Raw genomic sequence first — 14988 nt, 5'->3', positions numbered from 1 at the left:
AGAGAAAATCTTTACTTGCAAGCAACAATATCTTTTCTTGTTTTAGGTCCAGGACTGTAATCAAGTCCGACTTTCTGCAACTCCATGGGCTGTAGCCCACCAGGCTCCGCTGTTCGTGGAATTCTCCAGGCAAGAATACTGGACTGGGGTGCCATTCCCTTCTCCAGGGGATCTTCCCAACCCAGGTCTCCTGCACTACAGGCAGATTCTTTACCATGTGAGCCACCAGGGAAGCCACATATTTATCATAGATGCTATAGAAAGAAAATATCAGAAAATGATCAGCCTAAGAAAAAATAATGGAAATAACATTTTCTATGCTGTCTTGTACTATTTAAAAGGGTTATAGATAGTCTGGCTCATTCCACAGTGTTTAGCAGCTGAGTTGTTTTATTGGAGGTTCTCATATATATATGAAGGGGTGTCTATGGAAATGGACTCCAGTGGCACTAGTGGTAAAGAACCCGCCTGCCAATGCCAGAGACATAAGAGATGCGGGTTCAGTCCCTGGGTCGGGAAGATCCCCTGGAGGCGGGCATGACAACCCACTCCAGTATTCTTGCCTAGAAAATCCCATGGAAGAGGAGCTTGACGGGCTACAGTCCATAGAGTAGCAAAGAGTTGAACATGACTGAAGCGACTTAGCACTATGGAAGTGGAGGTGAAGTTTTTCCAGTTTCCTGAGGTCTGGAACTAAGATCAGTGGCTAAAAGCTGCAGAGAAAGTGTCCCTCAATGTAAAGAAATGTTTTAGCCATCAAAACTGTTTATCTGCAGACTTCAGAGGGTGACAGGGACTTCTTCAGTGGAAGGTGTTCAGGACAGCTCGTAGGACAACCATTTGGTGAAAAATATTTTAAAGGGGATGACCCTTAAATTCCTTGTAGTTTTAAAAGTCTATGAATGGCAATGAAGGTGGTGGTGTTTTTTTTAAGTCTCTGAATTTAAATCTAGGGGAGAAAAAGACACCTTAATGAAGAACCAGCGTTTGCTGAGCATTTACTATAGACTGGGCAGTGGTAAGTGCTTTACATGCGTAGTCTGATTGAATCCTTTCAACAATTCCATGAAGAGGTACTTTTATAATACACTGTTTCTGTGTGGAAATAGTGACCCAGATAAATAAAATTGTCCAAGGACACACAATAAGTGAGAATTGAACCCAGGTCTTTCTGATTCCACAACTTACACTTTTAATCATACTGCAATGCCTCACTAGCTCCTATTAATAGAATAAGGATCCTGGATGTACCCAGATCAGACCTTGACCTTGTTAAAGAAAGAGTGACAGTTGATGTTCTTAATAATAAAAGCTTAATGTAACCAAGGTTGGTGATTCAGAGGAAATTAATGAGATTTTGTCAATTTTATTTTAAACTTAACTTGTCAGAAAATACAGTGTCCAGTGACAAACTGTAGGAATGTTTTTGACAAATTAACTTGACTACAGGTGCCAGATCAGGGAAATGTTAATTTAATAGCCTTTAAGCATTCCAGATTTATTGAGGATTAAGATAGCACTACAAAGTCAAGCCCCTGGTTCTGAATGGATTTGTCATAGAATTTTATACAAAATCTATTCAGAAGTTCAGTGCCACTATTTTGAATGTAAAAAAGTGAGTTCTTTCCATGAGCTCATAAAGCCAGCATTTGTTGAGAGCAGAATGCTTTAGTCTGGGGTTTTTGTTTCCTCTTCACATAGACCCCTGTTTAATTTCTCGTAGTTGATTAAACTTGGCTTAGGCCAGAAATAGATTCGATTTTGCTTAAAATCCTTTCTGTGATCAAGTGAAGTCCATTAACCATCATCAGTGTAATGATGATCTGAGACCCCTCTCCCAAGTCTGGTATCATGTTAGTGAAGGCTAGGCTGTTGGTAGGGCTTCTCTGGTGGCTTAGATGGCAAAGAATCCACCTGCAATTCAGGAGACCTGGGTTCAATCCCTGGGTTGGAAAGGTCCCCTAGAGGAGGACATGGCAACCCACTCCAGTATTCTTGCCTGGAAAATCCCCATGGACAGAGGAGCCTGGTGGGCTACAGTCCATGGATTCACAAAGAGTCCAACATGACTGACTAAGCACAGGCTGTTGGTAGACTATAGCATCCTTTGGTCCTTGTTGAGGGAGTTAGGGAAGAAGGTACTGGTGGAATGGAACTGCAGCCATTCCTTTTAAGAGAGTTTTAACTTTTGAAGACCACAAATAATCCTTTTATCAATTTGCATCGTTTTTGAGATTGCATCCAAGTACTGCATTTTGGACTCTTTTGGCCAATGGCCATGATGGCTACTCCATTTCTTCTAAGGGATTCCTGCCCACAGTAGTAGATAAAATGGTCATCTGAGTTAAAGTCACCCATTCCAGTCCATTATAGGTCGCTGATTCCTAGAATGTCGACATTCACTCTTGCCATCTCCTGTTTGACCACTTCCAATTTGCCTTGATTCATGGAACTAACATTCCAGGTTCTTATGCAATATTGCTCTTCACAGCATCGGACCTTGCTTCTATCACCAGTCACATCCACAACTGGGTATTGTTTTTGCTTTGGCTCCATCCCTTCATTCTTTCTGGAGTAATTTCTCCACTGATCTCCAGTAGCATATTGGACACCTACTGGCCTGGGGAGTTCCTCTTTCAGTATCCTATCATTTTGCCTTTTCATACTGTTCATGGGGTTCTCAAGGCAAGAATACTGAAGTGGTTTGCCATTCCCTTCTCCAGTGGACCACATTCTGTCAGACCTCTCCACCATGACCCGTCCATCTTGGGTGGCCCCACAACTCTTAACCTCTGTTCAATATACTTTAGCAATGATACATTGGGACCAGACTGTGAAGGGTATTAACTGTCATGCTAAAGAGCTAGAATGCTAACACTGGGGAGAGCCAGCATTTATTTCTGTGTGACAGGCATGGTCAGTGATTAGAGAAAAATCACTTCAGTAGCAGTGAGAAAATAAAGATTTGGAAAGAGGAGAGATTTTTAGATATAGGGAGATAAGAGACTGCTGCAATGGTCTTGCTGAGAAATGATGAAGCTTGAACTAGGGCAGAAAGATTTGAGAGAGATTTCAGAGACATTTGAAAGGAGTTAAGGTTCTTAGCTTGAGTGATGGAGTAGGTGGTGAGAGCCATAAATGAGATTGAATATGGAATGAGAGAAGCTGAAGGAGGAAATGGGTCTTAGACATGTTGAGTTTGAGATTTGGCTGCACTGACCAGGCTATAATGGACAGGCCGTGTGATGTGAACTCTGAAGTCTAGTTGGTCTTCATCAGTTGCGTTTGTGTTGAGGAATAGTTTGGTTCAAGAATACTTTTCTTTCTGACGCCTGAACCAGGGGCATTTCCCAATTTGGGAGCTGCTCTGGAGAGAGTTGTTCAACTCCAAACTTGTCAGCTCAATGTGTTTCTTACTTTTTATTTCTTTAATAAAAATGACTTAACCCTCCATTGAGAGTGTCTGAGTTCTATTTTCAGCTTGTTTTCCCAACAGCCTGTCAGAGCACTGGCACATAGTGTGTCCCAGATACCTTAGCATGGGCTGCATTTTCAAAAAGTTGGTCCTTTCTCTTACTTGAAGCTCTCTTAAGCTCTGTATAGTAGCTCTTTTTGTCTCCTTTTTGGTCATATAATTATAAATATTTTGTTTGTAATTATAAAAATAATACCATGCTCAGTTTAGAAAATGCAGAAAAATATAAAGCAGAAAATTTAAATGAAACTTTCAAAATCCCATCTCTTAGGGAGAATTCATATTCACTTTTTTGTATATTGGTATAGAAAGTATTGAAATACATTAAGTGTCTTTTCCTTGGGTTAATGGTTCTATTGGATGGAAGGGTAAATTTTTTTTTTTTAAATCTAGGAGGCTTTTTCGAACTGTCTTTAGTCAAGGTTGCTTCTGAGCTCTCATAGTAGCCTGTACTTTCCCTCTTAAAGCTTTTCGCACATTGTACAGTATAGACCTTCAGCAGACCATGAATTTGGTGAAGATCTGCACTGTGTCTTAACTTTGTCTTCAGAGCCCAATATGGTGTTCCAGTGGGTGTTTGTTGAATGCGTGAGAGACTGGGAAGGGTGGAGCTAAACCAGTTTCCCCTGTCTCTGTTGTGACCCCTTCCTTGTGCTCTAGTTACGCCTCCATGTCCCCACTCTGTATTGTGAAACACATAAATTGCCACGCAGTGAAACTGTAAGATACGATCTTTGTTTATTGCTAGTTGCTTTTTAATAGTTAGATGTTAGCTCTTTGGAATATTGCTTGCCTTGATGTGTGATGAATACTTTTAATCCTTTGGTCACCTTTCTTTTTTTAAAATAAGTTAATTACTTTCTATTATGTTGATGGATTGTTTTATGTTTTAGATGATTCTCTCTAAATATTGCAACACAGGGACTATTAGATAGAGCTAACTGCCACCACCTTGAGTTTTTTCTGAAAAGGCTCCTTATTAAAAAATACATAATTTCAAGGTTTGTGCAAGGCATTTTTCCCCAGTCATCAGTGCCTCAAGATGGAATTAGAAGATTAAAAAGATAAAGTGCTTTATTCATTTAATAAGTATGTGCTGTATTTATTCTCATAGTTTTTCACACACTTGCTATTTCACTATGAAATAGAGGGTACCATAGAACTATCTGCTTTCATTTCCTAGACAATGATGACTCCTTGCAGTCAGATGGCAGTGGCAGTAATCTCCGGAGTTGCAGTCCTCCCTGGTTCTCCTTGGCCAGCTCGTTAGAATGCTCCCTCTCGAGGAAACGGCAGTGTTTTGGGCATGTTTTTGAGAAGGAGCAGGAGACAGTTGTCCAGCCTTGGAGAGTGGGGACCGATTCTGTTTAGGATAACTTTAGTGAAAGAAGGTGCTGATGTTTAGAGTGGAGGCTTTGGAGTCAGACAGACATGGATTTGAGTCCTGGCTCTTCACTTCGGTAATGGGATCTTGAGCCGATGACTGTAGCCTTGTAAGCCTTGGTTTTCTCATTTATATTATGAGGGTAATGGTAGAACCCTACCTCTTATAGTGATTGTGAGAATTAAATAACTTAGGCAGACATTTAGCAGAGTTTATTTAACACTTAGCTGTAAATAAATGTTAGCTATTATTATAATAATAGATATTATTAATAGGACTCCTGCAGCATCCATCTTTGGCCTCATGTGACCTTTAATAGACTTGAGTAATAGAAATGGGTCTGATTATAAAACTTAGGCCCTTTCTAGATACTGCACTGCATTTCTAAAGCACTTTATAATTTACAGAGTACATTCACATTTGTCATTTCATTGAATCTTTGTATCTTGAGATACTGTGATTCCTATAGCCCCTCAGTTCCAAGTTCTTCCAAGAAAGGAGGAGGAATAAACAAATAAGAAGGGAGAGCAGTGACAGCAACTAGAGGGTCTGAAAATGAGTTTGAGAAGAGAGTGGTAGGAGGATGTGTAAACCCACTCCAGAAAGATTGCGGCTGTTTTCACTTTAACCTTTTGACTGCCTGACAAAATGACACGTGCTGTTTAGAGACATCTTTGCTAGTCGTTGGAGTTATTACTTCCAAGCTGAAAACTGTGTCTGTGTCTGTGTGCACGCGCGCGCATGTACACATGTGTACATGCATGAGAGAGAGCTTTATGTAGGAGAATTATCTTTTGTATTATTTGTTTTTATAACATAGAGGGAAGACAGTAAAGAAAAAAAAACAACCCTATGGATCTAATATTAGATGCTGGGTTATATGAGAGGTGGAATTTCTCTAAAAATGTTTTCTAAACTGATTTTATGTATTTCCTTACTCTAGTTCTGATATTTTTTTCCACCTTTAGATCGATACAATCGTGTAGAGGATGTTAAAGATGGAACCAGTTGATTGCTCAAGTCCCTCCATCTCTGTCTGCTATCAGGAAACAGGCCCATAGAAGTAGGACGAGTGGGATGGAGGGAAGAAACTAACATTTATTGAGTTCCTACCATGTGTCCCAGTAGGCATTTGAGTCATTCATGCATTCATTCTGTAGTTCAACAGATTTTTTTTGGAGAGTCTACTGTGCACCAGGCACAGTGCTAGCCATTGTGTACAGAGCAGTAAACAAAGCAAACGTTATTATGGCTGCCCTCGTGGACGCTCAGAGGCCAGTGGGGAAGGCATACACTGAAGATGCACATAAATAAATAGGTCCTATCAAATTGTTAAGCCTTCTGAAGGAAACGAACAAGACAAGGGTGAGAGGTTAACTGTGGAAAGGTCTTCTTTCTATAGCATTATCAGTGGAGGTTTCTCCGAGGAGGTGTCGTGTGAGCTGAGCCTTGAATACCAGTAGTAGCAATCCTCACAAGAACTCTCTGATAGACAGCGCATCCTATCGTTATCACCTTATGTACGAGAAAGAGGAAGAGTTAAGTAACCAGCTCCAGGCCTCATGTTAGAGAATGCAAAAGTCATAAGAAGGAGCCTCCTAGATAGATACATGAGTAACACTTGCAGCGGCCTTAAGAGGGGAAGAAGCAGTCAAGGCACACACATTCAGGACATTCCTAGAAGGCCGGTGTAGCTGAAGTAGGTGGGGGAAGAGAGGCAGTCAGGGACGTTGGGGGGTTAGGCAGGGGTCAGATCACGCAGTGCCTTGTCACACACTGCGTGGAGTTTGGATTTCATTCAGAGTATCATAGGAGCCACTCGGTGAAGGAGTTTCAACAGGAGTGTAACATAATCAAATTTGATGATGCAGTTTGGTATCCACAGATTCAACACATTGTGGATCGTGTAGTACTGTAGTCTGTATCAAGTGAAAAAAAAATCACAAGTGGACCCTTGCAGTTCAAATCCATGTATCCAGGGGTCCTCTGCATTTTTCATCTATTGGCAGTACATGAGGGAAGGACGGGGGCTGAAGGTCAAGAGGCACGGTTCGTGGGAAGTTGAGGAGAGAAGCACAAGTGTGCAGTAGTGGTCTCGGGGGGTGCAGGGATACAGCAGGCTTGCTGTATGGCGCTGAGTGTCTGAGTTTTATCATCATAGGATTTAAAGTAAAATCCATCTGTATGGTTACATGATTTTTCTCCAGTGTTTAGCTGAGGAATGCAGAGGGTTGGGGTCATATAAGATTGATGCTCTGCAGACCGTGTCCAGGGGAATAAGAGCGTATTAAAATTGTATTTGTGGAACTTCCCTGGTGGTCCAGTGACCAAGGCTCCACACCCCCAGTGCAGGAGGCCTGGGTTCAATCCCTGTTTGGGGAACTAGATCCCACATGCCACAGCTAAAACATCCAGCTCACGGCAGCAAAGATCCCGTGTGCCGCAGTTAAGACCTGGTGCAGCCAAATAAATAAATAAAAATATTTTAAAAAATCATATCTGCAAAGGAATGATTATAATGGCTATAATGGCTATGTAGTCTGGGGGTGGGGTGTTGGGAAATAAGGGTGACTGATAGATAATTAAGAGGTGGTTCAACAGATTATAGGTTAAAGAATTTGAGGGACTACTTGAATAGGTGAGGTAGAGGTTATTAAAGTGTATTTAGGTTTTAACCTTGTGGTCTAGAGGTTAGGATTCAGCACTTTCACTGCCACGGCCCAGGTTCAGTCCCTGGTCAGGGAACTGAGATATCCCGCAAGGTACGTGGCAAGGCCCAAATTTAAAAACAAACTAATTAATTTAATTAAAAATTTTAAAGTGTATTCAGTGAGTAGGTGTTGGGATATTGGAGTTGTTCTAAATCTCCAGTGTACCCAGTGCAATCAGTGATTTGAAGAGTGGATGAAAAGGCGTTGGGGGTGACGTGGTCTAGGGATTGAGAGCCTTGGGTATTGGACAGATTGTTCTTTTAGAATGATGACAGGAATTGGGGTGGGAAAGACTGACCAAGAACTCAGGCCTTAGTGAGGGAACAGGATGACCAAAGGCTGGTGGGTAACAGAAACAGAAAGGGAGATGGAGAGGCTGGTGCAGTTGGGGTGGCTTGGGTCTCAAAGGAACAGGGGTTTTTGTTTTTGTAAGAAAGGAGAATTAATAGTTTGGAAATAGCAGGACCAAGAATACCTACTCTGCCTGCTGGCCTTAAAGGTTTGGACGTTAAAAAGAACAAAGCAAAGCAGTCTTCTGGACAATAGAGGAAGTAGTATCCTCATGACTGGCAGGTTTCAATTACGGCAAAGAGGTGGAGGAATGTTTTTTAAAAAGAAGTAATGATTTATGGGGAGTTTGCTGGTTCGTGCAGGAGTTCCAGAGGGGAGTGGAGGGCTTGGGAGAGAGGAGAGAGAGATGTAGGGGAGGGATTAGGGACATGTAGGTCAGTGTGAGTATGGCCGTTAGGGCAGTAATAAGACCAGAGACCCTTGAACTTTAGTTCAGATGAGTGAAGTAAAGAGATGTACTGCATAATGGAGTTAGCCCCCCATTGTCTCCGAGAAAGAAAGCGCTTGGTTCCAGTACTGCTAAATGCTTCCTCAGAGAATATGGTAGCTTACCCAAGGTCTCAGGGAGTGATATAGCAGTTTTCAGGGAGGGCAGCTGATGCCAGGGTCAGTCTGAATAAGCAGCAGAACAAGTCTCCTGACACCAAGCATTAGGTCTGCTCACCACTCTCATTTGTTCATTTTAGTTGTAGTGCTCATTTACCTTACTGCTGGCAGAGCTGGATCCATTTGAGCAGCAGAAAATTCAAAAAAAAAAAAAAAAAACTCTTAAAACTATAAACAATGTTTCCCCTTCAGGACCACCCCAGGCTCATAAATTGGTCTGTGCCCAAAGAATGAGAGCACAGGCAGGTCCTGGATGGCAGTCGTCGTAGCCCAGTGGGGTCTGCGTGACCAGAACTGTGTGCTTTACCCTCACCCGTGTGCTCTGTCCACAGGGTCACGTAGGCACAACAGCGACCAAGAAGATCGATGTCTACCTCCCCCTGCACTCGAGCCAGGACAGACTGCTGCCAATGACGGTGGTGACCATGGCCAGCGCCAGGGTGCAGGACCTCATCGGGCTCATCTGCTGGCAGTACACCAGTGAAGGACGGGAGCCGAAGCTCAAGTAATCCTCCCTTTTCTCAGCTGCTCTGGTTTCTGGCTGTCTCCTGGCCACCCATGCTGCCCTTTGGGCCCGGCCAGTTTTTCTAGGCACTGGCCTGGGAGCCAGATGTCCACACTGATCCAGGGCAGGCTGCTCACCAAATCTTGGGCCTGTGTAACTCAGGCTTGTTACCTGCCAAATAGACCCAAGTTTATGAATCCGGACCCGAGGAAATGCCTTTCCAAACCCTTTTATGATGCTTGCTGATTTTATAAAAGGGGCGTGGATGGTAACGGGAGGGAACTCATGTTTGTTGAGCAGAGATCATGAGATGGACATGGCGCCAGACACTGCATACCTGATTTCTCATTTAATTCTCCTACTTCCTGTGAGGTGAGCATAGCAGTTCTTGTTTAGCAGAGGCGGCGGCTCAGGATCAGAAAGTTGTTCTTTGCTGCCGTTTACACCAGTGCGAGATGACCCAGTCAGAATTTGATTCCCAATCTGTTTGATACCATGATTTTTACATTATTTCCCTTTGATCTGAATTATAGTTTTCTTTGTTATCAGTCAGTGGTCCAGTTTTTCCCTAGACTCCATTCCTCATTAAACTGTTACATTAAAAATGCAGTGCTTGAAAGTAGAGTCTCTGTGCTTGTACACCATAACTTGAAGTTTAAAGCGGTTTGCTGCCTTAGTCCTCCCATACTTGAATGTCTTGTCTCACAGGCATCCTCTCCTAGCTTCATGTGCCCTTCCTAGCAGTAGGGCTAAATGTAGTGGATGCCTTCATTTTGGAAATGGATTCTCATGGAGGCGTTTTCTTCTCATTTTGAGTTAGAATGGTCCAGTCTGTTGTGTGTGTGTTTAGGTACATTAAATTTGTACTTTAAATCATTCTTTCAAGTTCTCATTGACAGTGCCTTCCACTTTGCCAGAGTAAATTGTGGATATAACGATAATCCTTATTGTTCCTATGGCAGTAGGAAGCCTTTCCAACCAAGATATCACATAGGCTCAGAAAAGGGTTGAGTCTGGAGCTGTACTCAAGGCTCAGATACAGTGTTGTTCCTTTTCAGCATAAAGTGGAAACAAGCCAGTGCTAGTGACTTTATAAATATTGTCTGAGTTAATGCTTAGAACATTGCTTGATGTGGGAACTGAAACCAAGAGAGGCAAAGGAACTTGCCCCGGGTTACACAGTGAGTTGAGCTGTGGCATACATTTTACAAACAAGGAAACCAAAGCGTGGAGAGGCTAAGTAACTTTTCTATATTACATTGTAAGTGGTAGAACTGGTATTTAACCCAAGAATGTCTTCTTTTTTTTAATTGAATAAATGATTATTTAAATTCTATAGTACTTTCATGGAACTCTGCTCAGTGTTATGTGGCAGTCTGGATGGGAGGGGAGTTTGAGGAAGAATGGATACAGGTATCACAACATTGTTAACCAGCTATACCCCAATTCAAAGTAAAAGTTTAACATAAAAATTAATAAACAAACTCTATAGTGCTGTGCAATTTTAGGGAGTTTCACACATATGATTTCACATAATTCCATAATAACCCTTTCTTTCCCTTCCCCTATATTGCCCTCTCTTCCTTCTCCCCACTGGTAACTACTGTTTTGTTCTCTGTGTCTGTAAATCTGCTTCTTTCTTGTTTTGTTATGTTTTTTAGATTTCACATATAATGATGGCATATGATGATGGCAGAGTATTTGTCTTTATCTGACTTATTTCACTTAGCATAATGCCCTCCAAGTCCATTTATGTTGCTACAAATGTCAAATTTTACTCTTTTTATGGCTGAGTAGTTTTCCATTGCGGCTTCCCTAGTGGTTCAGTTGGTAAAGAATCCACCTGCAGTGCAGGAGACTGCCTGCGATACAGGAGACCCAGGTTGGATTCCTGGGTGGGGAAGATCCCCTAGAGCAGAAAATGGCAGCTCACTCCAGTATTCTTGCCTGGAGAATCCCATAGACAGAGGAGCCTGGCGGGCTACAGATCATGGGGTCACAAAGAGCTGGACACGACTGAAGCAACTTAACACACACGTGGTAAGATGACGTTGAGCATCTTTACATATGCTTATTTGACATCTGTCTTATTTTATGAGCTCTCTGTCCAGGTCTTTTGCATATATTTTAGTCAGGTTATTTTCTTCCTGTTGAGTTAATTTTAAGAGTTCTTTGTATATTTATCAGATGTGTTTCTTGTAAAGACTTTTCTCCCAATCTGTGGCTCATGTTTTTATTCTCTTAACAGCAATTTTGGCAGAGCTGAAGTTTTCAGTGTTAATGAACTCCAGGTTATCAAATTTTTCATAGATTGTGCTTTCGGTTTTACAGCTAAAAAGTCATCACCAAACCTAAGGTTACCTGCTTTTTCTCCTGTGTTATCTTTTAGAAGTTTCATAGTTTTGTGCTTTACATTTAGGTGTGTGATCCATTTAGAGTTAATTTTTGTGACACATGTAAGGTCTGTATCAGGAATTCTTTTTTTTTTTTTTTTCATCTTAATATCCAGTTGAAAACCCATCCTTTCTGCATTGAGTTGCCTTTGCTGCTTTGTCAAAGATCAGTTGACTGAATTTCTGTGGGTCTATTTCTGGCCTATAAGATTTTTTAAAAACATTCCTTAATTTATATTTCTCTGTCAGATTTGAGTGAAACACTATCTTTTTAGGAGCACCCATTTGTAAAAGAAAAATAAAATTCAGTGAGGTTTCACCCTGTCAAGAGCTTGAGATGGGAAATATGAACTTGTTCTTGACACAAAACCATGTTTATCTTACTTGATAGATAATTTTAAAGATTTGTATGAATAATTTTGAATAGTCTTATTTTTTATGCAATTTTTATTTTTTTGTCATATATTATGACTCTGTTGTACACCAGAATGGCCATTCCTTGCCTTCTTCTTTTCACTTGTCCCTTAGACATTCAACATATCTCACTGGTCTCTAAATTCTGTTGCCCTTCATTAGGCTATTGGCAGATGAACTACTGAAAACTTGAAAGATTTTGCTGTAGTATACAGAGCTGGATTAGTGTATTTTGGAGCATTCTCTCAGTGTTCAGTGGGTGAAAGAAGTTTCTGTCTGTGGAGCAGTCCTGTTCAAATGAAATACAATGCAATTACCTCACACCTGTGAGAATGACTGGCATCAAAAAGACAAGATAACAAGTGTTGGGGAGGCCGTGGAGAAAAGGGAGCCCTTGTGACTGTTGGTTGGGATGTAAATTGGTACAGGCACTATGGAAAACAATATAGAGAGGTTCCTCAGAAAATTAAAAATAAAACTTCTATATGATCCAGCAATCCCACTTCTGAGTATATATCCATAAGAAATGCAAACAGGATCTCAAAGAGATACCTGCACTGCCTAGTTCATTGCAGCATTATTCACTATAGCCAAGACAAGGAAACCACCTAAGAGCTCATCTGTGAATGAATGGATAAAGATGGCGTGGTGCGTGTATGCACACAGTGGAATACTACGCAGGCATGAGAAAGAAGGAGATCCTGCTATTTTCAACAATAGAGATGGATCTCAAGGACATGATACTAAATGAGATAAGTCAGACAGAGAAAGACAAATACTGTGTGATATCACTTAAGGTGGAATCTAGAAAAGTGAACTCATAGAAACAGAGATTAGAATGGTGGTTTCCAGGGGCTAGGGGATGAGGAAAATGGGGAGATGTTGGTCAAAGGTTATAAACTTTCAGTTGGAAGTTCTTGGGATCAAAGTACAGTGAAGTTCAGAAGTGTCAGTTCAGTTCAGCCTCTCACTCCTTTCCAACTCTTTGCGACCCCATGGTCTGCACACCAGGCTTTCCTGTCCATCACCAACACCTGGGTCTTGTTCAAATTCATGTCCATTGAGTCAGTGATTCCACCCAGCCGTATCATCCTCTGTCGTCCCCTTCTCCTGCCTTCAGGCTTTCCCAGCATCAGGGTCTTTTCCACTGAATCAGTTCTTCACATCAGGTAGCCAAAGTATTGGAGTTTCAGCTTCAGCATCACTCCTTCCAATGAATATTCAGGACTGATTTCTTTTAGGATGGACTGGTTTGATCTCCTTGCAGTCCAAGGGACTCTCAAGAGTCTTCTCCAACACCACAGTTCAAAAGCATCAATTCTTCAGCACTCAGCTTTCTTTATGGTCCAATTCCACATCCATACATGACCAATGGAAAAACCTAGCTTTGACTAGATGGACCTTTGTCAGCCAAGTAATGTCTCTGCTTTTTAATGTTGCCTGGCCTTTTCTTCCAGGCAGCAAGCGTCTTTTAATTTCATGGCTGCAGTCACCATCGGCAGTGATTTTGGAGCCCAAGAAAATAAAGTCTGTCACTCTTTCCATTGTTTCCCCATCTATTTGCCATGAAGTGATGGGACCAGATGCTATGATCTTTGTTTTTTGAATGTTGAGTTTTAAGCCAGTTTTTTCCCCTCTCCTCTTTCACTTTCATCAAGAGGCTCTTTAGTTCCTCTATGCTTTCTCCCATAAAGGTAGTGTCATCTGCATATCTGAGATTATTGATATTTCTCCCAGCAATCTTGATTCCAGCTTGTGCTTCATCCAGCCCGGCATTTCACATGATGTACTCTGCAAGCAGGGTGACGATATACAGCCTCGACATACTCCTTTCCCAATTTGGAACCACTCTATTGTTTCATGTCTGTTCTAACTGTTGCTTCTTTTCCTGCATACAGATTTCTCAAGAGGCAGGTCAGGTGGTCTGGTATTTCCATCTCTTGAAGAATTTTCCACAGTTTGTTATGATTCACACAGTCAAAGGCTTTGGCATAGTCAATAAGCAGAAATAGATGTTTTTCTGGAACTCTCTTGCTTTTTCGATGACCCAGCGGATGTTGGCAATTTAATCTCTGGTTCCTCTGCGTTTTCTAAAACCAGCTTGAACATCTGGAAGTTCACGGTTCACATATTGCTGAAGCCTGGCTTAGAGAATTTTGAGCATTACTTTACTAGCGTGTGAGATGAGTGCAATTGTGCGGTAGTTTAAACATTCTTTGGCGTTGCCTTTCTTTGGGATTGGAATGAAAACTGACCTTTTCCAGTCCTGTGGCCACTGCTGAGTTTTGCAAATTTGCTGGCGTATTGAGTGCAGCACTTTCACAGCATCATCTTTCAGGATTTGAAAGAGCTCAACTGGAATTCCATCACCTCCACTAGCTTTGTTTGTAGAGATGCTTTCTAAGGCCCACTTGACTTCACATTTCAGGATGTCTGGCTCTAGGTGAGTGATCACGGCATCGTGATTATCTTGGTCGTGAAGATCTTTTTTGTACAGTTCTGTGTATTTTTGCCACCTCTTCTTAATATCTTCTGCTTCTGTTAGGTCCATACCATTTCTGTCCTTTATCATGTCCATCTTTGCATGAAATGTTCCCTTGGTATCTCTAGTTTTCTTGAAGAGATCTCTAGTCTTTCCCATTCTATTGTTTTCCTCTATTTCTTTGCATTGATCACTGAGGAAGTCTTTCTTATTTCTTCTCACTATTCTTTTGACCTCTGCATTCAGATGGGTATATCTTTCCTTTTCTCCTTTGCCTTTTGCTTCTCTTCTTTTCTTAGCTATTTGTAAGTCCTCCGACAACCATTTTGCCTTTCTGCATTTCTTTATCTTGGAGAAGGTCTTGATCCCTGCCTCTTGTACAGTGTCATGAACCTCTGTCCATAGTTCTTCAGGCAGTCTATCAGATCTAATCCCTTGAATCTATTTGTTACTTCCACTGCATAATCGTAAGGAATTTGATTTATGTCATACCTGGATGGTCTGATGGTTTTCTGTACTTTCTTCAATTTAAGTCTGAATTTAGCAATAAGGAGTTCATGATCTGATCTTGTTTCTGCTTACTGTATAGAGCTTCTCCATCTTCAACTGCAAAGAATATGATCAATGTGATTTTGGTATTGACCATCTAGTAATGTCCATGTGTAGA

General features: G+C 41.4%; 1 protein-coding gene across 13 annotated transcripts in view; it reads left to right on the top strand.

Annotated features, from left to right (window-relative positions):
* Positions 1 to 14988, top strand: part of MAPKAP1 (MAPK associated protein 1) — a 232608-nt gene that overhangs the window by 100964 nt on the left and 116656 nt on the right. For all 13 annotated transcript variants that reach the window (XM_006049254.4, XM_006049251.4, XM_006049253.4 and 10 more), the window contains one exon: positions 8860 to 9032. In XM_006049254.4, coding sequence (XP_006049316.1) covers positions 8860 to 9032 — 173 coding nt within the window. The remainder of the gene's footprint in view (positions 1 to 8859; positions 9033 to 14988) is intronic.

The sequence above is a fragment of the Bubalus bubalis genome, chromosome 12, assembly GCF_019923935.1.
Source record: "Bubalus bubalis isolate 160015118507 breed Murrah chromosome 12, NDDB_SH_1, whole genome shotgun sequence".
Taxonomy (NCBI): domain Eukaryota; kingdom Metazoa; phylum Chordata; class Mammalia; order Artiodactyla; family Bovidae; genus Bubalus; species Bubalus bubalis.
Note: the sequence above shows the minus strand (reverse complement) of the source record. Positions and strands in the feature narration are given on the sequence as shown.